At 41.7% G+C, this 26,021-nt stretch overlaps 2 protein-coding genes across 3 annotated transcripts; both read left to right on the top strand.

The window, feature by feature from the left end:
* Positions 1-1,293: 1,293 nt before the first annotated feature.
* On the top strand, positions 1,294-8,875 carry LOC139641049 (FH1/FH2 domain-containing protein 1). Of its 2 annotated transcripts, XM_071515278.1 has the most exons (10): positions 1,294-2,375; positions 3,384-3,524; positions 4,137-4,319; positions 4,858-4,977; positions 5,116-5,277; positions 6,030-6,280; positions 7,163-7,391; positions 7,896-7,928; positions 8,397-8,505; positions 8,624-8,875. In XM_071515278.1, exons 1-10 carry the CDS (start codon positions 1,911-1,913, stop codon positions 8,650-8,652), a joined length of 1,722 nt encoding a protein of 573 aa, XP_071371379.1. In that variant the 5' UTR covers positions 1,294-1,910; the 3' UTR covers positions 8,653-8,875. The 2 variants fall into 2 exon arrangements, with proteins under 2 accessions (XP_071371379.1, XP_071371380.1); XM_071515279.1 differs by lacking the exon at positions 7,896-7,928.
* Positions 8,876-9,642: 767 nt separating this feature from the next.
* On the top strand, positions 9,643-21,952 carry LOC139641036 (heterogeneous nuclear ribonucleoprotein C). Its single transcript, XM_071515254.1, has 10 exons — positions 9,643-9,716; positions 12,648-12,681; positions 15,955-16,006; positions 16,685-16,950; positions 18,101-18,173; positions 18,399-18,446; positions 19,107-19,267; positions 19,630-19,743; positions 20,219-20,376; positions 20,766-21,952. Exons 3-10 carry the CDS (start codon positions 16,002-16,004, stop codon positions 20,859-20,861), a joined length of 921 nt encoding a protein of 306 aa, XP_071371355.1. The 5' UTR covers positions 9,643-9,716; positions 12,648-12,681; positions 15,955-16,001; the 3' UTR covers positions 20,862-21,952.
* The last annotated feature ends 4,069 nt before the right edge of the window (positions 21,953-26,021 follow it).

The following is a 26,021-nucleotide window of genomic DNA, read 5'->3' as shown; positions in this document are numbered from 1 at the left end:
CAAAACCTTGTATCTCCAAAATGTAAACTTTTCAGCAACTAAGAAAACCAACCTTGTGTTTAGCTTGACGATCATTTCATAAACCCAAGGGTTGTATCTCAACCCCTAGACAAGCATGAAATCCTTCAGTTGACATTAAAACATGCAAAATCACAGAAATTGGAATTATGATGTTTTCATCCGATAGAGACCATTTGCTCCTGTGAATCTACTCAGCAGCCAACAGTATAAGACTGTGACTGCAGCTCCCAGGTGTGAATGTATGTAACTGTATGAATGTGAAGCATGGAGGGGCTGAAAAAGAGCATTTATCCTCAGAAACCTTCCCTTCATAAATAAAAGTTAAAAAGAGCTGTTTTTGACCCAAATGTCCCATGAGCCTCACTGGCCCCTCCAGACAGCAGGGCCACTATACCAGATCAAGTGTAATTAGGGGAGACCTAATGACTGAGGGAGGGATCCTCATTATGGCTGCATGTCAACCATGCAAATGACTCCTATGAACACAGTGTGCACTGTATGTTTTGGGGCGATGCAGTGGACATTGCAACTTCATCACTTAAGGATTCAGAGATACTTTCCCATGATCTTTGATTCCAATTTGTTTCACCCAGTAACTGTGTGATATTTGTTGTGTGCATTGTAATGTCTTATTAATTAATATTTTTTCCTTTTTTAGATGGAGCATATCAATTCCCCTTATGCATTGTCCATCATCATCATTTTCTCTTAGTTTCTTAATATGGTTTGAATATGGTTTCTTAACATCAATTACAAAATACTGAAACTTATTGAATGTAGAGGTTTTTGCCATATGTGAGGTCCTGTCGTCCTTGTGCCATGTGTGTCAGTATATAATGTGAAACTCTGTCTGTGCATGTCAACAAGACAGCTTCCCATTCATTTAGTGTCCTTGTTATTGCATCTGTCAAACACACGTCACCACAAAGCTGTATGTAATATGAAAGTGATGCAGAGCAAACTTTGGAGAAAGAGGCCAATATACACATACAGCGGAGAGGGGGGAGGGAGAAAAAGAGGGAGGGAAGAGAGAGATCTTCAGAGGCAGATAGAGTGGCTTGTGTATACACAAGTAGCAATACAAACAGGAGATGCTGGCTCGATAAGGAAATTAAGGGAAAGGGTGCAACTCAAATAAACCGAGACTGATGCACCAACTGTTCGAATGGGAGAGAGAGAGAGAGAGAGAGAGAGAGAGAGAGAGAGAGAGAGAGAGAGAGAGAGAGAGATGAAAGAGAGGATAGCTGCAGAAGCAGGTCAGTTGGATATTTTGGAAGTGCTGCGCAGAGCCGTTCCTTGGATTTTCTCATTAGAATTAGACTTGGGACTAAATTCAACCCATCAAGAAATGCAGTATGAAATGCTTTCTCTTCAAATGGATTCAGTTTTCGACAACTTTCTGAAGCGGAGGCAGGACAGCAATCGAATTTTGGATTGAAGTGTCAGTTTTCGACAACTCTCTGAAACTCTGAAGGACAAACACTGCACCCAAGGCAATTACAGGTTGCTTTACTGCGAGAACACCCAGAGGTGGTTCAAAGATTATGGTTTGCTTGTGTGAGTTATGAGCTTCTGTGGTCAACGAGTGAGGCAGAGCATCCAGAGACATTCAGATGAATACAAGGAGTCTCTGAGTGGATTGCTGACAGCACAGTGAGAAGAACAGACAAGAGGGAATCAAGTTTAGCTGCTGAGAGGAACCTAAGGAATCAGCAGTGACAGAGTACACTGTTTATCTGAAAAGGCCTCGTTTTCTGATATGAGGAATGAGTGTGCAACACTTTTGGAGGCACCTTTTCTCAGGCACAAACAAATCTTAACCCAATTTATCCAGTTACTGCTACTGAACAGGACATTTTTCTCGATTTAAGGAAAACTCTGAAAGACCAATGAAGGAGTCGGACCAAACCAAGGACTCCCACCCCACCTGGGATTTCGACCAATCCTGGGCCTCTTTTCCAAAACCTGCTCCTCGTCTCCGCCTCAACACCCTGGATTTCTCGGACCTCTGGGACGAGGAAGACCTGGGATTAGACAGCGCGGAGGAAGACGGGACCAATTCCACCAATGAAACGTCAGGATGTGTCCAAGCCCCTCCGGCCCCGCCTCCTCTTCCTCCCCTAGCCCCACCCTTGCCCCCTGCCTCCCTTAAGGGCACAACCATTAGAAATCGTACCTTGAAGCTCCACTGGAGGGAACTTCAGAGTTTGCCTCCCCTGCCCAAGGTGACCCGCTTTGGGACCCAGACTATTTGGGCTGGGCTTGAGCCGGTCCACGTGGATACAAACCGACTGGAGTACCTGTTTGAGTCCAAGGGCAAAGGCACCACCTGTCATGTGGTTGGTGGGTGGCGGGTAAGAGCTATGAGAGAGGATGGTGCTTCAGGAGCAGCAGCGATGAATCAGACATTTGTGTTTCAAAACTGATGGCTTGCATCCTCTTGTTAGATAGTGCTGATTTACTTATTTTTCTTCACTTCACAGTCTCCCTCTAATTCAATATACAGGTTTATGAAGCAACCGTGGGTCAAGTAGGAGCTGCAAGTAATGATGCTGTGTTCGTTTTATGCTTGGGATGTATAGAGTATTGCTTGGCGTATTAGATGGGTGGGGTTTACCATATCAGGGCAATTAATATGGTGTCAGGTCAGTTGACAATCACAGAAAAGTATACTAAACCGATTTTCAAATAGTTTCCTTCCATCGAATACTTTCCCTAAAATTCTGGGAGTCGATGTATTGTCCTGTGTGGCAAAACCCACAAGTGTGGTACCAAAGTGCTACGTCATATCGGAAGAAGTGAAAGGATGGGATGACGTCACAACTTGTTAGTGTTCATGTGTATGACTCATTGGAACACTCAAATCTAAAATCATTTTTATTTATGGATTTAAAATCAACCATGGACAAATTGCGGGAGATATTACTCGCCTTTCATAAGTAGAGCTGATTGTATTACTGTGATAATTTTATCTTGGACTGTCGACATCAGTGGATTCTCTTTCGCAATTTGTGGAAGTCCTACTTAATTAAAAAGTAATTAAACCCCACCCAAATCTGTGGTGAAGAGTGACACCTAATGGTGAAAAGTAGGGTACTGAACTGGTCATTTGCTATTGGCTGGTCTTTGGTCACCACTAATAGCAGATGACCAGTTCAATACCTTATTTTTCACCTTTAGATTTGGGTGGGGTTTAGTCACTCTTTAAGTCCTAATTATCACTAGGATTTTTCCCAGTTGGCAGCTCATATTTATTATAAATCCAACATCACATGAATGCAGCATAAAATAAACCCTAAAATGTATTTACTCTCATGATTGCATCTCATCTCCCTCTCTGTTTCTTTCCTCTCCCGACATAGAAGCAGCCTTCAGTCTCAGTGTTGGGTGTGAAGCGGAGTAACATCATAACCATCGCCCTGAGCAGCCTGCCCCCTCCCCGCCTCCTCCCCCCTGCCATCTACAGCATGGACAGCAGCGTTCTGGACAGAGAGGACGTCCAGGTACAGCAGTGGTCACGTCCTTCAGAAGTCGGGCTTCAGCATTTGATTGACCTCTAGATCTGTTTTTTGTTGGGTGAGCAATCTGCTGCCCTTAGTATTTCTTTATTGGGAATGTATGAAACCTGAGAGAGATGCAGAGTATAGACACAAGAGAGAAGGTCCTGATGAAATTTGGTCCGACAGGATATATGATGGGTACCAGGGCCGGTGGTATCAAATAGATTATGGACACAGATAGCCCTGAATCTATCTATTCTTCTTTGTCAGATTTGATATTGATACGTTCTCTAAAATTGTCTCTAACATAAAGCTTTCTTTTTTTGATTATTTTTTGCCACTTTTGCCTTTATTAGACAGTTCAAAGTTGAGAGAGAGAGGGGCATGCGTCATGCGACAAAGGTCCTGGGTCGGTTTTTACATGGTACATGTCTTAAACCACTGAGCCACCAGGACACCCCCACATTAAGCTTTCTTAACCTTTTCTAAAATGATTAAAATTCAATAACATGGATTCACCATCTCTATTTCTGAAGCGACCTATGTGCCTCTCCCCGCCTTTCTATCTCTCTTTTTCACATTCTCCATCTCCCTCCACACCCCCCTCTAACACAGCGGCTCCAAGCGCTCGTCCCAAGTGAGGAGGAACTTTGTCTGATCCAGGAAGCCAAGGCCCAGTCGCCCCGCTCCCCTCTGGCCCCGGCCGAGTTCTGCCTCCTCACTTTGGGGGAAATCCCTCACCTGAGCTCCAGGCTTCAGCTCTGGGCCTTTGCTCTGGACTACGACACTTTAGAGAGGGTGAGCGAAGGTGGAGAAGCTGATGTGGAATGAAATTGAAAGTAATAATCCACAACATTTCCATATAATTAAATGTCTGTTTTGCCACTCTCTAATAATATAATGCAATAGTGATTCGACCTATACCCAGTTCATGAAAGCTTTTACATTTGCTGTTCTAAACACCCGATGACTAGGCCTTTCCCAGGAAAGATTCTCTGGCGCATAGGAAGTGATGCATTTTACGTTTCCGGTTTGTTTGGAATAAATAAGATCTGGGTAGTTAGCATGAGCAGCGATAGCCTTCATGGCTGAACAGACAAAGAAAAGAGCGCCATCTACAGAAACTCAAACTTCATCAACAGAAAATCCAATGAAAAAGACGTCACAGTACTGGACACACTGTTTGAGTGACAGGTGATCTCTGGGAAGTGCAGTGCAGAAACACCACACGAGCGCTTATTAGCACAAAAGATGTTACCAAAATAAAATAAACATGGATTACCTACTCTGTATGAATCATCTCATTGCCCTCTCCATGTGTCCCTCCTCTTAACAGGAAATTGCTGAGCCTCTCTTCCACCTGAAGTTGGCCATGGAGCAGCTAGCAGCCAGTCAGACCTTTAGATGCATTCTGGCTACAGTGCTAGCGATTGGTAACTTTCTCAATGGATGTAAGGTGAGTGCTTAATTGTGGCCTTATATCTTCTGTGATCCATCTTTTATGCATCTCCGAATGTTATTAAGTCTTTTTGTGAATGTCGATTTCTGCCCCATAACACATACAAACACACAAAACACATATAAATGCACCAAGGCCCGTGGTTTTGAGCTGAGTTACCTGGGGAAGCTGTCCCAGGTGAGGGATACACACTCTCGCCAGCCGCTGCTGCACCACGTCTGTGTCCTGCTGCTGCAGCTCTACCCACAATCCTCGGACCTCTACTCTGACATCACCGCTGCTACCAAAGCAAGCAAGGTGCATACTTGTGTCTGTGTGTCTGTGTGTCTGTGTGCGTACGGCTGGGTCTATGTATATGTGTGTCTGTGTGGGTGTGTTTGTGTGTGTATGTGTCTGTGTCTGGGGCAGGGTTATGTAATGTTCTGTAAATAAGTGATTGGATGGCAAAATGCTTTTAGTCAGGGTTGTAGTCAAGACCAGACGAGGCCAAGTCAATGCCAAGTCCAGGTCCAAAGGAGGCTGAGACCAGGTCAAAACTAAGACTAGAACAAATCAAATCCTGTTCAAGACCAAGACCAAAACAGGCAATAAACCGTGTTCATGTATTTCCGAATGCAAAAATAATGTTTCTTAAGGATGAACAGAGATGTACTGCAAGTCTATCTGCAAATCCACTCTGTACTATACCCTTGAACATCCAACTAATCAATGCATGGGAACTGACTAATCAATGCATAGAAGTTTGAGGACCATTACATACACAGGCTTCCACATGTGAAATCCCTTATATTGTTTGTACTGCTGGGGGAAAAAATCAAGCAAACATCAATAAAATTGCTCATTTTTCAAATTTTTAGATTAAAGTTAAAGGTTGAGTCAATATCCAATAGTAGCTGAGACCAAGACAAGTCCAAGTCAAACAAGAACAAGACAAATCCGAGACGTTCTTGAGACCGGACTCAGAGAAGTCTGTCTCTCTTTGAATCGGAGAGTTGGACTTACCCCAAAGTGCACAATCAGAGCGTACCCTCTCTTTCTTGTCTATATAGTGCGACTACTCCTTAGTCCAGTCCAACCTCACCCAGCTAGAGGCCCTGTGCAAAGCATCATGGGAGCAGCTACAGGTACTGGAGCGGGTGGAGGAGAGGAGGAAAGGAGGAAAGGGGGAGAAGAGGAGGGGAAGAGAGGAAGAGGCCTCGGCCCCAGACGGCTCCCTCCGCCGCAGGCTGCCTAAGTTCCTGAAAGAGTGCGAGGGGAGGCTGAAGGTCCTGAGAGCCGTCCATCGTCGAGTCGTCAACAGGTAAGGGAAAAATTCACAGGGATGTTGGCTATCGCTGCTCATAACTACCCAGTTCTTCTTCCATTTACTCCAAAAAAAAATGTTGCTGCTGCCAGAAACACAAACCGCATCACTTCTCCTACGGTTTTCCCAAGAAAGACCTCCCTGACACCGGGTTTTTATAACAGCAAATCTAAAAGCTTTCATTAACTGCATTGAATCGCGACTGTGTTTTATCAATCAGCGATAGAGAGACATTTATTTATATTAAATTATATATAATATAAATGAAATTATAAATGAAATTATATTAATATAATATTAAAATTAAAGTCATAAAAGAGTGTGTTTAACTCAGTGTACTACTAATTACTGGCAAAGTCCTTGGCTGCCAGTATAGTCAAAAAACTGTGTAAAAAATAATCTGTACTAATCTGAAATTCCCTGAGTCATAATGATTCCCCATGAGAGTGAGGTGTCACTTTTAACAGGAATGGGATATGCTGGATACACAAATTTAGGATATGATGGAGACTATTAACAGTGTCGTGAATATGTTACACCTCTCTATTCTTCAGTTTGATAATGCCTTCTCATTCAATTTCATGAATCTTTTTCTATTCTAACTTCCCCTGTGGACCAGTTAGTTTAGTTTAGTTTAGTTTAGTTTATCATCTGTCATTTATCAAATTATTCTACTACCAATTAGGCCATGAACAAGTACAGCTTGTGAAAAATGTATTCACCATTTTACCTTATTCTTTAACCCTCATCTAAGTATAAAACAGCATCACAAACCAGCAGCTGCCATATGATTGTCTGGCACATTAGGCAAAGGCCAACATTTCCCTTCTTTGCGTTTCATTGTCTTCCTCTTTATTTCTCTCATTTTTGTCCGTCCAGGTTCCACTCTTTCCTGTTATTCCTCGGCTACTCCCGGGCCGTGGTGCGAGACACAAATGCGGAGGACTTCTGCAAAACCGTCAGTAACTTTTCTCTGGAGTACAGGACCACGCGGCAGGCCATCCTTCAGCAGAGGGAGAGAGAGAGGGAACGGCAGAAAGGTGGAGTGGAAAGCCCGGGACCCAACACGCCTGGAGCTAGAAGGAAACGTCAGCAGACTCCACCTCAGGTAGGGAGACAGAGATTTACCAGTAGATTTGATGTTGTGGTCCTTTGTGCCATAATCCAAGGTGAGCATTCATACAGAAACCTAATTCATATGATAAAAGAAGGACGAGCTAACCCACAAATGGAGACTATGGAGGATATCAGGTTATGTGAAATTGCCCAGTGCAGCTTTAAATAGACCTGAATGAACATAGAACGACATACCCGTAATAGGCTTTGCTGAAAATGTGATCACATCTTTATTTTTTTTTACAGCATTTGCAAATAGGCTTAATAAAAGGAGCGGACAGTGCGTTTTGCTTGTTGCTTCCTCAGGTTTACTTTGATACATTAACCTTGTTGCTAACATCAGCTTTCAGTTAAGTTTGGACAGTTTACTGAGCATTAAGCACAACAGACACACACAGTTCTCAAGCAAGTGTGACAGACTTTGGAAGAAATTAAGGTTTAATCATTTACATGCATTAAGTATAACATTCTTTCTTTTGTGTGTATCTGTTTGCAGAGTGGAGAACTGCTGAATCCTTCATGCAAACAGGTACAGACTAAAGAAAGAATATAGCTACTTAATAAATGATTAAATCTTAATTTCTTCCACAGTTTGGTAAACAATTTGCATGAAGGATTCAGTACTTTTCCACTCTGCAAACAGATACACACTAAAGAAAGAATTATATACTTACTGCATATAAATTATTCAATCTTAATTTCTTCCACACAGACTTTGGCCTTAATGCCCAGACTTGCTTTGTCACCATAGCAATTAACCCTTCAAATCCTATAATCACAATTTTATGCTGTACTTGCCAAATGAACATGGCAAGCAGTAAAGGACCGTTCTATCCATTCAAGTTCTATGGAAGTACCATTCTGGATAACATACATTGCCAAGGCTTTATGGCTACAATAACAAAGTGATAGTAACAGTATAACAGAATAAAAACAAGTCATTTCTCATCACTTGCTCTTATTATCTGTTAACTACTGACTATCTGTCGATTATCAGGAGAGTGAGGAGCAGTGTAGGCTGGAGGAGGTGCTGAGGACGCCGGAGTCCGCCTCAAGACCGGACCTCACCCTGCCTCGAAACCGCAGGAGGATGGCCGACATCCAAGGTACTGCACTTGATCACGCTTGAATACACCTCTCTCTCTCTCTCTCTCTCTCTCTCTCTCTCCCTCTCTCTCTCTGTCTCGCTCGTTCATGACAAACCCATGTTTGTTTACATTTCAGGTCCATTCTCACAGAAGTTGAAGCGGTGACCTTGCTGACACATTACTTGATCAAAACCATTCAGTCACAGGTGTATCAGCGGGGTAATGTTTTAATAAAATAGTTTGTGATTGTTCTTTTTTTCTTTTCTTTTTTTTTTTTTGACATTGTTGTCACAGTTAAGTTTGTGCAGCACAATGTTGTTTACCAGTATGAAAAAGGCCAGGTGTGTATCACATGCCTTTCAATTTTTAATTATGTTTGAGTATAAATGCATAGATGCAATAAAAAAAACAGTTTTGAGTATGTGTGTGTGTATGTGTGTGTGTTTGCCCTAATGAAACATCACTATAATATTCCTATAGGGGCTTACAGTGTGTCATTGAGTTTAGTGACCTCATCATACTTTATGGTATTTTATCTCCTATGGTGTCAGTACAATATTCCTATCATATTCATATAGGATATTATATCTTTATAGTTTTATTATATGGTATATAACATTCTTCTAGGCTATATTCTTCTGTTTTTCATTTAAAATACAAGAAAATACCAATAATCAGATACCAATAATCACAAAACATGTACAGTAACACTTAAAAAAAAAAGGGAATTACACACAATAGTGCATAACCAAGAGGCAGACAACAAATAAAACAGAAATAAAGAATGAATTAAAAATACATCTTATTTGTTGTCAACAAATCTCAATTATGTGATGCAATTAGGTAGGATCTCATCAAATCTTCTTTAAAAGACTAATATTCTTATTGAGTCATGAATAAGTGTTCATATTTAATTACAATCAAGAATACAATACATTACAAGATCACTATTTTTCTATTTCGTAAGGCTGTGTCGTCATTCGTGGTCTGGACTGAGTTGCGTATCCACCAATCGGGGAAGGGTATATCCCCACAGTCTGCTGTTACCAGCCAATCAGAGCTCGGTATTCAGAAGAGGGCGTGACTCTTCTCTTATGTGTACAACTCGACGCCATTTCGTGTCCACTGGTTTCAAGGTGATGGTATCAGCCAGCAGAACCGTAAACGGATCGTAACCTACCCAAGTAAAACAACGTTGAATTTTACTCATTTTTAATATTAAGCTCCTGGTGAGTATTTTTAACCGAGAGATTTTTTCTATTTTTTTTATTTTTTTCTGACTTTGAACCATCTTTGGGACTTTTTGTTTTTATTTTTAATGCATTTTTCTGGCTGGTATTCTGAGACTGTGTTGGCTTTAGTGGCGTACATTTTGTGATGCAGCGGGTGGCAATATAAGCTGCGCAGAACTAGTGTTAAGTAGCTTCCACAGCAAGATTTTTGCCTTATTTTTCGAATGAGACATTTCAAACCTCCATTTTTCAGGGCTGCTATATGAGCGTATTGTTTATCTGATTGTGGTCATGTTTTCGAGGAAAGAAATATCGAAGATTGTTCCAAGCTTTTCTGGACAAATGATAGTGTGCAAAACTGGTCGCCCTTTTTCTGGAAGTATGTTTTTAAAAGGCTTTTTATTCTCAATCTCTTTGTTTTCCCCCCACCTGTAACTTGATGTGCAGTCGTTGAAAATTGACTGATAAGATCTGTTTTTCGTGTTTTCCTTGTGCTTTTGGCGGTGCTGAGACAGCTACTTTCTGCAGTAAATCTCTCAGGAGTGATGTAATTTTTCAGGCAAGATGTTTTTTTTTTACCTCCCAATGCGAAGTGGGGGCGTTTTTCAAGGAACATGTACACAACAGTGTTTTGGTGTATTTGTGCAGTCAAAGACTCATTTATTGGGAGTCCTGTAGCATTGGTGCGACATAATTTTTTTTGCATATTTTGGTAATTCTGATAAACATTAAAGTCCTTTTGCAGATTGAGAATCCCCATGCAATCATTACCAGTTTATTCTGCGTTGGTGAACAGCTTATACACAGACAGGAGGAAGGCCTACAGATAGATGGGCCTATTAGGAAAACCTTAATAGGCTGTAACCAGGCCTAGACCTCTTAATTGCTCTTTGCTTTTTGCATTCATAGATATTTTCTTACCGCCTATAGCGAATGATCACTTGTATCTATGCAGTGTTCTTAGTCCAGTTATCCAAAAAGGCTTCCAGAAGGAAAGCAGGGTGGCCAAGTGGTTAAAGAGATCGCTCTGAAGCTGCAGGGTCCCAGTTTTTATCCCCCCTCCCCCTCCCTCTTCCTATCCCCTCCCCCTCCCCCTCCCCTCCCATGTCCCCAAGGGTGTCCTCTGGAAGTGTCCTTGAGTAAGACCTCCTCCCCCCGGCTCCAGGGGCGCTGTTCTGTTCTGCAGCCTGCCGTGACCTCTGACCTCTACACGGAGGCCTAGTGGGCCGTCACAGGTTCCCTCAGTCAGATGTCTGGGTTCTAGGTCAGCGGTAGTACAACCAGAGATCAGTCACAGGAGGCTCGCAGGCGTCATAGCTCCCTTCCCTCTTTATTTGCATAGTCGTGATATTATGATACCATATTCGTATGACGTATGATCCCCCTGGCTGTGTGGACGCCAGGCTGAGCCACGCAGGGGATGGAGGCCTTGACTGTTATGGTGTTATAGTGCCACGTTTTACTGTGGCACTATAAACCCCTCAGCTGAACTTGATTTTAATATGAAGTATAGGGCTGAAAGATATTGACTAAAAAAATCTAGGCTAAACAGAATATTGCAATTGCTATTTAAACTTTTTTTTTGTTGTCATTTAAAAAAAAAAATATTTTAAGAAAGGTGATTTGGAAAACAAAATAGATGTCAGTGTGCAGGATTTACTGAGTTTGCGTATGATGAAAGGTTTTCCCCAGTATTTTAGTTTAGTACCAAAGATTACCTGCAGCTCTAAAACACCTTGTTCAGAAATCCATTTTGGATGCACCTCTCTCTCTCTCTCTCTCTTTTAATGCAATTAATTGCAGCCTCTGCGATTTGGAAATTGCAGAAGGTCATATTGGGATTTAGATTACATTTTTTTTATTAATTGTTCAGCTCTAATATGAATCCAATTATGTTTATGTCACTAATAAAGTGGCAGTTTAAGGGACAACACAAATTGGAGCTGCTGTAGCGTTGCAGCGAAAGCAAAGCAGAACTGGACACCAGCGTGAGCAGACTAGGCTCTGTTAAGCATGATCAATTAATTAATCATTCATTAAGTGATTCGTGAATGGCTGCTCTGGCACCCACTAGTCCTCAAAGCCTAACCAGATTTGCTGCTGCTTTACCAGAAGTCCCTTCTGGTAAAACTGTGACTAATCTGGTTAAATCAATGTTAAATTATGAAGTAATAATAATAATAACTTCACAGCCTTCCATTCCATTACATGCAAAGTCTCTGGCTGCTAGTGTATCTATGATTTGATTTATTTGATCATTTTAAAATACGTTAAGCATTAATAAAATCACTAGGCTTATTCCCATTCCCATTGTGATGACCATTTTAATGGTATAATGAAGCAGAAAGCCCTAACCAGATCATCACTCCATTACTGAGAAGCTTGATAAATAAAGCCATGTTTACTTTATTATCTATTAGAAAATGGCCTAAATCCTTTCATTACTGTTTTTTTTCCTGTTTGAATCATGCAGGGTTGGAGCCAGTTTCCTCGAAATTCCTCAAGTCAGTCAGCTCAGCAACTGAATTTGGAAATCTTTTTAATTAAAAAAGGTTCAATCTATAATGAAATTACTGAGGCTGAAGGTTTTCATCGTGTCAATTGTAGTCTCAAAGTGAATAAAGCATTATTAATGAATGAATGAGTGAACAGCCCCCATACAGAAAGCATGCATGTTTTATTGCATTACATTTCAGCCCCATGCTATAGCAAATGCTGGTTCTTTAGGGTTGGAGTTGGGACAAATTCACAGTGGGAATTTGCCAGTGGCACTGAGGATATTTAATTTAGGCAAATCTTTTGTTTTTCACTTAGTTTTCATAGTTTGCCCTCTCACTCTTCCCTCCCCTGCTAGCTGTAATGACAGATGTAGGTCATTTTTAAAAGGGCTTAATTTCTAATATTACCTTTTTGTTTCCCCCTGTTTAGTTTTTGAAGCCACTTTTTTGAGCAGCGACAAATCGTAAGTTGGTCTCAACCTTTTTTTGGTTTATTTTTCACCTCAACTTTTGCATCGTTTTTTTACATTCCAGTTCTGTTTTCTCCCCTTTGTGATTTAGCCTGTTTTTCCCCCCTTTTGGATTTTCCTAGAGCAAGTAGCATGTAGTGTTTTTCGTGCTGTGATAGAGAATCAACGCTTAATTTTCAAACTGTTTCACATTGGTCGCCTCCTAAATGAGCCCCCCCACACAGCTCCCAGTTTAGATAATTAAACGCATCATGTTCACCGTTGATTAAGGGAAACCCAATTTGTAGCTTTCGCCGAATAACACACTCCCTCGACTCCCTCCTGCATCAAGTCCTCGGATTATGGGCTGGCACTGACAAAGGCAGAATGAGTCCTGATTTTTGTTGCCTTTGCTTTGTAATGTGATTTTCTGTATTTGTGACTGTGCATGTGATTTGATAGAATCACATCTTGTTTATTAAACACATACACACACAGGTCCCTGCCTGTTAGAGGTGCTGCTCTTAATAATAATAATAGTGATTTCATCATTATTTCTCCAAACAATTGTTTTGTGATCATTAAATAAGCATGCTTAAATTGTATACCCATTAATTACTAACTGATTCAATAATTACTAATATGGAATCTACTTGATTAAAGGTGATGAGCATTTTTTTTACTCTCTATAGAGTAAGCAAATTCAAACATCCCTATTAGTAATGGCATAGAGTTAGGGGGAGGACTTGATATTTCGCGCTCTCAGATCCATCACCCATTGTATATACTGAAAATATATAGAATTTTTTTTACCTCATTTAACCAGGAAGGTTAAATTAAGAACACACTCCTATTTATAATAAATGCCTGGATCGGATTTACTCCCAAAATCTCTTAAGAACACACACACAAAAGTGCATACATGTGACACATCTGTACCCACTGCCAAGCTGCTCCTTCTGCCACTGATTCTCGTTAGGTATTTTGTCTTGTCTGTCTTCCAGCATGAGTCTTGAGAGCTGCAGTTGCAGTGTCTTTCACAGTTGAAGCACAAACATTAAACCACTACTCACTCATACCAATGAATTCTTTGAATTAACTCACTGGCCAGCCAAAATGAATTTTTGAGGATGTCCGCTATGTGCCATCTCAGAAGTCGGCCATATTACTTATTATACAATGAGGCCCAAATGAGGCAGAGGCTAAAATGTCAAAAGATCTCATAAGCTGTTAATATCACGTGCCACTTGGTGGACATTTTTAGCCAAGGGGCCATGAATGGATAGTTTTAGTGTGTGTCCCACTGAGAATTGAACCCCTACTGGCAGTAATAGTGTCATGTTCTACCATTTAAGCTACAAGCTCACTGCAAAAAATGGCAAGCTGTCCAGTGATTTTAACTTGTTGCCAGACCTGTCAAGCTTATTTTGTGATATTTCTAGTCAAATTATTTCACTGCACTGGCAGATAATCTTGCTGGTTTCAACACATTTCACTTGATACATGCCAAAATGACTTCATTCATCCACCATTCATCATAGATATGATTCATAATTGATATTCATCATAAAGTAAATGTCCTGAAACAAGTTACAGTATCCTGAAAAAAAGTCAAATTTGTTGAAACGGGTAAAATAATCTGCCAGTGCAGTAAGATGATTTGACTAAACAAATAAGCTTAGCCTGAAAGCCTAAGCCTAAAATAAGCTTGATACGTCTGGATACAAGATAAAATGATTTAGCAAGTTTGTTTGTTTGTTTGTTCTGAATCAAAAACACTCATGCAGAAGATGTATATTGCTAAGTAATTCCAAAGTCTCTTCCAATAAAGAGTTCTGCTGTTACCATCCAACAATGAAACGGCCCTGGATCTGGATATGACCTGATTGGTTGTGTTCAATATCCGTCTCTGTCATGCAAATAATGTGGAGTGCCCATGTATAAGCCATCGATATTCCACTCTGAATATCCTGGTTGCAGGCCTACATGCCGCAAAGAATTATAAACATTACTAAGCGGCCTGTGATATTTCCCCCTCCTGTTCACACGCTGTGTTGTAGACAACTGTCAGCTTGCCAAGCAATAGAAACGTCGCTGCCAAATCATGTAGAGGAGAGGAGAGCATTAAGCTTTGGCCAGACAGCCCCGCCACAAACAATGTAATCCCCTGCTAGTAGCGACCGGCCAGAGAGAGAGAGAGAGAGAGGAGAGGCTGCCGGGTTACAGCTCAGCCCGACCGCCCGGCAGCGTCACCAACTTTGGCAGTTGAGATATGGTTTTGTGATGGCTTGAAGTGGTTGATAATAAGATGAGCGCTTCTTATAGGGTTGAGTGGGAATTAGCAGCAGTCAAGAAAAGACAGTCCTTTCTCATTGCAAGGTGTGTGTGAACGGATGCAGAAATAAAACCCCCACAAAGCTTTACATAAAAGTGAACAATTCAAGCATGTCCTAATTTACACTGCCAGTCAGAAGTTTGGACACATACAATTTTCTTTATTTTCTTACTATTTTTCACATTTTAGAATATTAGTATAGACATCTAAACTGTGAAATAACACACATGGAATCATGCAGTGACCAAAAAAGTGTTAAAGAAATCAAAACTCTTATATTTTAGATTCTTTAAAGTAGCCGCCCTTTGCCTTGATGGAAAGGCAAAGGCTTTGGAAAGAAATTCATCCATAGGATCAACTTCACTATTTATATTTGTCTAAGAAACACATTTCAAGCATTTAAGCATAAGCCTTTAGATCAAAATGGCTTTAAGAGAATGAAAAACGTATTAGTCAATCAGGTGTGTCCAAACTTGTGACTGGCTGTGTACATTCATACTTAGAGAATGCAAGTTATCAGTTCTCGAAATGCTTTTTAATTGAATGTATTTGGCAGTTAAAAGCTATTTTCTCACTGTCATGCAATGTCATGTTTTACCATTATAACAAACATTTATCCCGCAGGTTTTTTTTTTAATGACAGCCTCCATTCTTTTTTTTTCTTTTTACCTCCACCTGACCAGCCCTTTTTCACGGAGCCAGTCCCCCACCCCCACCACCACCACCACCCCTCGTTATGTACCTCTTGGTCAGTGCCAAAAAACCCCAAGAGAAAACACCACTTTTTGGAGGTTTAGTTCCGTGAAGGTGTAGTAGATGTTTTCCCCTTTAGTCATTGACTCCATCTCCCATAGTACCCCCCCCCCCGCCCCCCGCCCCCCCACTGAGGCCCCCCCTCCCCCCTCCCCCCATCAGGGATCAGGGACCAATAACGACGCTCTTCTCTCCAACAGAGACAGACAGGCAGGCAGACCTCCACACCGACCAGAGTACAGACAAAATGGAGTGAGTTCTGGCTGCTTCAAAACCCCAATCACACTGTATATTATGCTGTCTGATACATGTAGAGCCTCCTGTCTAACTTCCCTCAATGGATGGAAGTGCAACCACACAGCTAGTGTGTAAAATATAGGAAGCTACCCCCCTTTTCTGCTCTCTAAACTGCACAGTAGGAGGTAGGAAGTAGTCAGACCTTGAATATTTACGTGATTGACAGTGAACACAACACTCATTTATGTTTTATGTATATTTAAGGAAGAGTACAGGTGTTTGCCGTATATTAACATTAGTAAATGAGAGTATGAGGTGTACTTTGCACAATTCAAGTTGCGTCTTAGCTACAGTCGCAAAGCTCAGTCAGTCTGATAAAGCAGGTGCAGTGTTTCCCCAGATCCATACAGTCCAAAAGACGCTCTACACGTCCATCCACTCATCCTCTGTCTCTTTCCTCTCTCCCCCTCCTCCCACTTCTGGTCTCACACCTCTTCTCTCCACCGCTTACTGCTTCCCCGCTCATATTGTCTCTCCTCTCTCCCCCTCCATACTAATCCTCCATCTCATATTTTTCCCCCTCCTTTCGCTCGGTTTCTCCGTTTGCTCACCCCTGTCCTTCTCCATCGTCTTTACTATTTCCCCTTTCCCCTATTCCATGTCTACCTCTCTCCATCCTCCCCCCCCCTCCAGTTGGTCATCCACCGCCGCCAGCCTGATGGCCAGCAACGTGACCAACAAGACGGACCCCCGCTCCCTCAACTCCCGCGTCTTCATCGGCAACCTCAACACGCTGCTGGTCACCAAGGCCGACGTGGAGGCCATCTTCTCCAAGTACGGCAAGATCGTGGGCTGCTCCGTGCACAAGGGCTTCGCCTTCGTCCAGTACTCCAACGAGAGGAACGCCCGGGCCGCCGTGGGCGGAGAGGACGGCCGCATGATCGTGGGACAGGTGCTAGGTGAGGAGGGAGAAGCGAGGGGTTCAGCAGGTGTGGTGTGGTGCGGTGCAATGAGGAATCCCAGTGGTGGAGCTGCTCTGGGAAGTCATTGAGTCTAGTATTGACTCTTAAAATCTTATTTTTCTTAAAATAATTACAATCTTCCTGTTCACTTGTTTCCAATGCAAATCAACTTGTTTCAAGAATTTTCGGGAATTAGTAGCCTGGTTCCTCTTGAATCACATCCCGCCCACTTTTCAGATTTTGTCGAGCGATTCAGAGAGTCTGGTGTTGCTCTAGTCAACGGCTTGTTCTCGCTCTGAGAAACAATCGAGCCAATCAGCGCCTTTGTACACGAGACTAAAGTTTGAAATGTTGGTGCAATGGTTTTTATTTGGCATTTCGGCTGAATAACATTTGTTGAAATCACAAGAACATCACATCCAAGAAAGTTCTTTGAAACAATATTTTAAGACTCACTGTTAGACTAAATTACTTATTAAGGCATTTTTGCAGTGTGTGGTGAAGAATGGAGATAAAATAATTGTAGGACGAGCCAACCAAGAAAGAGGAGGATCAGGCTGGATATAAGTGTTTGTTTTAACATGCTTGAAGCAGCAGATGGGTGGGATTTATCTCATCCGGACTCATCCAGATAGTGTCAGATAACAGTTTCAGTCACAGGGAATTGTACTTTTCAAATAGCTTGACTTTCAGATAGTTCAGTGATAAAAAAGTGAAGTGATTAAAAAAGGAAGATGGAGGGATGTGAATTACTATTTAGTGCAGGTGAGATAAAAAAAAACCCCAAGAGGCTTATGGGAACCTCTCACCTGAAAACAAACAAAAGAAAGAAGCAGCCGCTTAGGTTCTAAACTTTCTAGAAAACTTGACCCGTCTGCTACTCCAAGCAGGTTAGAGTAAATGCCAAGAAATATTTGCAAATGCCATCTGGCAGGGGCGAAGCCTTCGGTTGTCTTTCGAAGTAACTTACCATCAGGTGGAGGGGAAGCAGTGATAATAGGTGTTAATTGGAATTTCGCACATTCTGTCCATAACACCTTTTTCTCCTCCATTCTGCCATTCCTGGCACCTTCGCTTTTTAACTCATCCTTCCTTCCTTTCTTCCTTCCTTCCTTCCTTCCTTGACTCGATGCTTTCCTTCCCTCAGACATCAACCTGGCAGGCGAGCCGAAGCCTCACAGATCGAAGACGGTGAAGCGTTCTGCGGGAGACATGTACAGGTGTGTGCCGCACACTGCATACGCTCACCATGACAACACACACACACACACACACACACACACACACACTCTTCGCAATTTCATCCTCTTCAGTACTGCAGCATGCTGACAGGTTGGGAAACGGTTAACTTGGGAACACAAAATCAAACTCTGTTACGTCATGTCAAAAGGTAAGCGCATTCTGCTGTAGTTAATCTTTCTACCCCGTTTCCACTCTCTCCACAGTTCCTCTTTTGATCTGGACTATGACTTTCAAAGAGATTACTACGATAGGTAAGCTGCCCATTCTCTATCATTTTTAAGTGAATCGTTCATGCCTATTGTCAGAATAAATGATTGTGTTTTCTAGCAATGTCCCTATTGTCTGTTGTTGCTGAACTCTGAATTGTCCAGAATGTTCTTGCATGTTTGTTGTTATGATGCTCATATATCAATGTACTTATTTTTTTACAACTATAAATGACAGTTTGTTCTCAGTGCTGTCCCATTTAAATAAAGATTGAATGAAAAAAATAATGAATTAATGTGTTGATACATGTACCGAAAAATCTCCAGATTTTGTGCAAATTAAAAAAATTTTTGTAATAGAATAACAGTTTTGCTGTAAAAGTGTTTTTACCTTTCTAATAATACAAGGTTACCCCTCATGTCTGTCTTGGCAATTTTATCTCTTTAAGGTCCTGTATGTCTTCCTTTAAATGACTCCCAAAAACATACTTTTATAAACTTGTACTTGTGTTTAGATTGATTGCTATCATTTTCTAATTTATTGTCATTGTATTATTTGTTTATTTTATTTCTGCTGGTTTAAGGTTTTGTTGCTTTTATTGATTTCCTTCTCTGCTTCCTTTTCTGAAGCACTTTGTAACTTTGTTTTGAAAAGCTCTATAAATGTATTTTATTATCATTATTATTATTATTATTGTTTATTAGGATGTACTCGTACCAGTCCCGGGTGCCCCCTCCCCCGCCGCCCCTGTCCCGTGCCGTTATCCCCTCCAAGCGTCCGCGGGTCAGTCTGAGTGGAGGTGGGAGCCGACGAACCAAGACCAGCTTCTCCTCCTCCAAGAGCAGCCAGAGGACCTCTCGCACCAGTAGGTGGCACACACACACACACACACACACACACACACACACACACGCACACACACACACACACACACTAAAACACACAAACCAAAAAGAGAATTAACCTATTTCAATACCAAATGAGTGGCCACAGAACCATAGAATGAATGCCAAAAAGTTTAGACAATCACAAGACACTATTTGAAAGTAGTTTAATACACACACACACACACACACACACACACACACGCAGGCACACACACACTGCTCTTTCATGTTCAAGCCACACCTTTGCACATAAATATGTCTGAATACTACTACTAAATACTCTCTCTGCCCTTGGATCAAGTCATCCACTGAATGGTTGCTTCCCCTCCTCTCTCCATAGTGAAGGTAGATGATCTGCAGACCATCAAGAGAGAGCTCACCCAGATCAAACACAAGGTGGACTACCTGCTGGAGAGCCTGGAGCGCATGGAGAAGGACCACAGCAAGAAGTCCGGTAGGCTAGGCAGAGGGAAACCCAGGAGGCACGTTAGTGGAAAGCAAACTTTACAAACAATGATATGACATCCAGTTTGAAGTCTTAGCTATTTCATTCAGTGTAGAGAAAATGCAAAATCACAACCAATCTGGTTACCGCAAGAGTTGGCTTGCTTTATGGAAATGATCACAACAGTTAAGACTTGTCTTTGACCAATCAGATTGCTCGGATGTAACCACCTGTTAAAGCTGCACTAGGCAGCTTTTGGCACGTTGGCGGCTCCAAATGGCAGCGAGAGGTAATGCGGTCTGTGATGCTTTATACCAAAGGAAACCAAAGAGACGAGAGAGGAGAAGATCTAACGTTTTTGACCCTTGTTAACTCCACCTCATCACCCCCAATCCTCCAATTCATGTCACCCATCTCTCCCTCTCTCTCTCTCTCTCTCTCTCTCTCTCTCTGTCCCACTTTCTCTCTCCCTCCGTCCGTTCAGACATGAAGAGCTCCAAGCCGGAGCCCGGCGAGGTGTCGCCCCTCCACTCCTCCACCTCCAGCAAGAAGGAGGACAGCCTGAAAAGGGACAGAGAGAGGGAGAGCCAGGAGCTTAACGACTCCGAGGAGGAGGGAGATCTGCTGGAGGAGGAGGAGGAGGTGAGGAAGGGATGAAGAGAGGGAGGGAGGCAGAATGAAAGAGGTTACAGGATGAGGAGAAGGAAAGAACAAACTCTATTGAGCAAGGATTGAAAAATCGAGATTGAAGATGGTGAGAAAGGCAGGGGTTAAATGAATGAAGTCTCTTTTTTAATAATGGGCAATATTTAATAGTAATAGTGCACTCTGCAGTTTTAACACAATTTTGCATGTTTTTATAATATCCAATCCTGCCTTTTCCTGTTTTTGTGTAAATGTTGTAGGGAATTTAATGGATTGTCCCCATTCAGTCACATCATGTAGGATAAATAAAGTCCCGTTAAATTAAATTAAATGAAATATGTTCCAAGTTGATGTAATTTGTCACGTTCCTGTTTCTTTCTCTGCAGATGAAAAGCAGAGGGAGAGATGAAGATGAGGAGGAGGAGGGAGAGCAGGAGGAGGGAGAGGATGATGGTGATAGCGCCAATGGAGAAGAGTCCTAAACACTACAACGTACTGGCTGTTTCAACACACACACACACACACACACGCACACACACACACACACACACACATTTACATACACATACACATACACAAAAGAATTGTGTAGGATTGTATTATCACACCGGACTTGTACACAGTGGTCATGTGCTCATATCTGCTGAATTGATTGGACGTTTCTATACAGTGTATTGTAGATATTGCTCTCTCTCTCTCTCTCTCTCTCTCTCCCTCTCTCTTTCTCTCACATACACACAAATACATAAATATGTAAAGTCCTTATTTCTAGATTATCCAATTTTCTGTTGTGTCTTCCATATTCCGGGTAATTTCATTTTCCATACGTTTGTCAGTTTTCATGCGTAGACTTTTTCTGCCTAGCAACTATGAAGGAGGAACACGGCATTGGATACATGCAAACTCTACCATGTTACATTTAGACACAAATGCACGCTCAATTTAGAATAAATGTAACATACGTCTGTAGCACTGACACAGGGTCAGCTTCATGTCCCTAAATCCCTAAGGCCCTAAAGTTTTGAACCAGGTCTGCAGTCCAAGGTGCAAGAAACAGACCAGGTCTAGTCTGGTCTGAGACAAAATCTTTTTCACGACCACAGCGTTCAGTTGGCAAATGATTGCACTCCAATCTTGTTTGTTTATATGACAGCCTGATACACTGGATGGAAAAAAGCAATGGCTAAGCTGTTATAGCTTTGTAGATTTAATGTGTTGACTTGGTGCCACAAAATGTAATAAATTGCCACCTGGCAGTGTCTGAAACTGAGGCAAAACCAAATCAAAAGATGCTTGAGTGCAAGAAGTTGGACTCAAGGTCAGTCTTGAGAGAAATAGCAGACTTAGTACTGCAGCCTTTAGAGGGATTTGGAAAACTGATCCTGTATCAGTGTGATTTCTCCCTACTGCTCAATCAGCTGTTGTACAACTGCCTCCTGACCAGCAGGGGCCAGTGTATCATAACAACTTCACACACAAAAGACTACAAGGAGTGATTTCTGTTGGTCAGAGGACCTTTTTTTATGTCACTTTTCTGCTTGGCAAATAATAATAAGAATAATATGAGCGCGCACGGAATGCTCTGAAGCTGATTGTTCCGAAAACAGTTTTGTTTGTTCCAGTGTCAGGAGGTGTTACGACCTTAGCTGACCTTGACTTGTGTAATGCAGTACTGCTCCATGTTTGTCTGTTTCTGTTGATGTGTAAAAATTTACGTTTGTCATTTGACTGCACTGGTGAATTTGAATAAACATGTTTTCCTAGTTGGATCCTATGCGGCCTGTTGTGTGAATCCAAATGGATGTGTGAGCCTGTGTGCCGCCCGTGTGTGTGTGTGTGTGTGTGTGTGTGTGTGTGTGTGTGTGTGTGTGTCTTTATGAAATTATAGGTTGTGCAAGAGGTTGTGCGTGTGATTAAAACTGAGCAGATAGCGGGTTGAGGCTGGTTTGAGTTTGAGGTTTTTTTTATTACCAGCTCTCATCTAGAACTCTGGACTTCTCTATTTGTCAGCCTTCTTTAATCCCTTATATTCTTTATTTTTGCTTCAAACACTTTTTCACATGGTCATGAAACATATTTTAAAGTTGAAATATGCAATTAAACAATAGTATTTGATTTAAAATATACTTCCTTTGTGTTGATTCTACATTCATTTGGCGATTTGGTGATTAATTTGGTCATTCTACGTTTAAATATGATTACAAGTTTCAGTCTTAACAAAAGAAAGAGCTATTAATCGTGATTAATCACAGCAAACTGAGATGAATTAGTTATTTTTTTTAATGGATTCAATTAAATTCTAGTTAAAAGAATTATTACAAACAAGACTAGTGATGAGCGTTTGGGTTTAGAGACACAGGAAACGAGTGTCTAAATAGATCCTGTGTGCATTGAACACGCGTGTGTTTGCCTATAACTGCATTCTGATTGATCACACAGCATCAATACATAGCTTCCTTATTATATCCAGTATATTAATATGCAGTATACTATCCTGCCAGGAGCCTGTCGAGGCCTCGGACCCCGCTAATGAATGCAGGAGCAGAGGGGGCTGGCCCAAAAAGAAAGAGGGATGAATAATCAATAGGCGGTCTTCATGTTGAACTGTGATTAACGAGGGAACGACGGGGGGGGGGGGGGGGGGGGGGTTGATGAAGGAATGGATGGAAGATGGATGGAGAGATGGGCTACGCAAGACTGGAGACAGATGGAAGAGGAGCTGACAGATGGAGAGATGACAGGACGAGCGGAAAAGATTTTGCATTGGAGAGAGAGAAGGGGGGGGGGGGCGGGAGGGGGCATGATGGAGGACAAGGAAATGGCATAACAGTTAATGTTCTGACTCAATGTGTTCTCAGTCATCATGCTAAAGCCCCGGTTTTGTTTACATTGTGATTTATAAGATTGAAGAGATATATTTCCATCTTCAGCAGAGTCAAACTGACTTGATGAATCGACTGAAATCGACTGATTTGTCTCTGGTGAAGACGCTGCCTGTGTCGAAACGTTAGCTGTGTTTTGCACTGACTTATATAATAAGTAATAATATATAATAATAATAATATAATAATAATTATGCGGAGGTGGGACATTCCTCTCTACTGCAGCTCCCACTTTGTGAATTAGGCTGGTAAAATAGGTGTATTTTCATAGAAAAATCTTACCTAGTGCAGCTTTTAAGTAACCTTTGACCCTCACTACCCCACCTCATTACCCCCAACCCTCCAATTCATCTCACCCATCTCTCTCTCTCTCTCTCTCTCTCTCTCTCCATCCATCCAGAGATGAAGAGCTCCAGTAGAGATATACTGCATATTTTCAATGTGAGAGATATACTGTATTTTCACTCATCTTTTTATACAAGGACCAGCAATATGTGACTGCTAAACACCTGCATTTTGAGTTATGATTGATTAAGAAAGTTTTCAAACTCTTACAGTATGTGAATATATCCTTTCGATGGTCGAATGAACTGCTGATTATATCATCGAGTCTCATTCCACAACAGGCCCGAAAAACAGCAACGCTCTTTATTCTCCGTGAAGAATGACAGCGTTTTCAAAGAAGACATAAAACACTCTTCTGCAGTCGGGACAATGACTCATTGTTCCATGCCAATTGATTTATCACAGGAGTTTAGCAGCTTTGAATACTAAGCCTCGGCTCACATGGTTTCATAACGCGTTATATTCGTTGTGCTTGTTCTTGTACTTCTTCAAATCAGTTGGAAGCTTTGAAATGAAAGCGTCGACCCACATGACTCCATGGGACGCTGGTGGGCCTGATAGTTACAGAGCCTGTGATTAGAAGGTCATCGATTTGAACCCCCGGACCTTTGGGAGGGGACAGTGAATGACAAACACTCTCTTCTCCTTCAACAAATACTGTGGAGCTGCCCCTCGGCAACGCACTTAACCTCTAACTGCTCCAACGAAGCAGAGGGTGTGTGAAACGGTGTGAATGTCAAGCAAGGTGTTGCTGAAAATTGTGTGTACAGAATAAAAAACAGATTAAAAAAAAAAGCATGAATCGAATGACACTTGTGACCATAAAGCATTCATTCACATCTTACCATATGATGTTAATGGGTGACACCGTTATGCTGTGGCTAAATCAGTTAACAGTAGGCTGATGAAATGAAAGTGTTAACTTGAGTACAGTGCAGTGGGATGTTAATGTGGTGTAATAACTGTAAGATGTGGAACATTGCCAAGTCCAGCGTATTCAATGGCTCAGTAGCACAGATGAGCTTCATGAGCAAATGCGTGAGGCACACACACATGTACACACACATGCACACGCACACACACACACACACACACACACACACACACACACACTCTCTCTCTCTCTCTCTCTCTCTCTCTCTCTCTCTGTCTTTTTCTCCCTTTCTCTCTCCCTTTTTCTCTCTCTCTGGCTCTCTCTCACACATTCACACACACTATCCCTCTGTTTCTCTCTGGCACACTTTATCTCTCTCCTACCTCTCACTTGTCGCACACACAGAGAAATAGAGAGAGCTTCAGTACATACACTATGTAAACATGTTAGGTTTGCTTATGGATCACGACTGTTGCATGAATATGCAAACATACTTACGGTAGCAAGCGGTTGACATTTTGCAAACGCACGCGTACACAAACATTAGAATGGTAACAGAGATATATGGAAATGCTGTGTGTGTAATGTGGGAGGAGATGGGCACGGGTAGATCATCGGATCTAATGCTAACATTATAGCATACGTTATGTTGAGTGATAGTAAATGACGAGGCATTATCTCAGAAGTGAGAGAGTGAGAACTTGAAGCTGCTAAAACTAAATATAAACAATTTGAAATTATATGCAGCCAAGTCTGGCAGCTTTGTGTGGGAGATTAGTGAAATCTTTATGTGTTATTATACACAAGCAGCGTAAGGTTTGGAACTACCAGAGAATACTTTCCCTGTTTCCCGGTAGTGAAGGGACTGTGTACAGCTAAAAATCACTGTCCAGCAGATGAATACATGATTGCTAAACTGAAATAGTTCTTAAAATAAACCTTTTTATCAGCCTGGTCTCCAGACATTTCGTGAAATGAACACAATGTCTTCAAATGCAAATATGTGCTCCGTGCACGAAAAGTGAGAGAAATAATGTTTTCCCACCATGAAAGCATTACGTGAAGCAGACAAGACAGGAAAGAGGCAGCAGCTTGACATTGAAATAGTAGAAGATGTTGTGGTTGGAGCGGTGGATGGGCAGAAACATTTGCCAACAACTGTGACGACCTGGGTTCAATTCCCAACTCATGTGAAGAAGTTTTCTACTATGAGTGAAGTTTTCAATTTTAGCCAAAGTGTTTTTTGTTTACCCATGACCAAAACCTGTTGTTTTAGTTGCCTAACCATAACCTTAACCTTAGCCAAAGTTGTTTTACCTGCCTAAAACTAACTGTAACCTAACTTTTTTTGCATGACGAACAGGTGAAAATGGTGCGTCCAATTGGTGCTATTGTCACATAATCCAGTTTGGTGTTTTGTCACATAATCCCATTGTGATGGAGGAGAGTAATCTTATTCATTATTCATGTCCACAACATGTAATCTGCGTTTCAGAGTTTGTGCTCATTTTACGAAATGATATGAGACTGCGTGGCACTTA

The sequence above is a fragment of the Centroberyx affinis genome, unplaced genomic scaffold (assembly GCF_046629955.1).
Source record: "Centroberyx affinis isolate AG114_WGS23_722 - 3 ecotype Tasmania unplaced genomic scaffold, CSIRO-AGI_Caff_v1 ptg000334l_1, whole genome shotgun sequence".
In the NCBI taxonomy this organism is placed as follows: domain Eukaryota; kingdom Metazoa; phylum Chordata; class Actinopteri; order Beryciformes; family Berycidae; genus Centroberyx; species Centroberyx affinis.
Note: the sequence above shows the minus strand (reverse complement) of the source record. Positions and strands in the feature narration are given on the sequence as shown.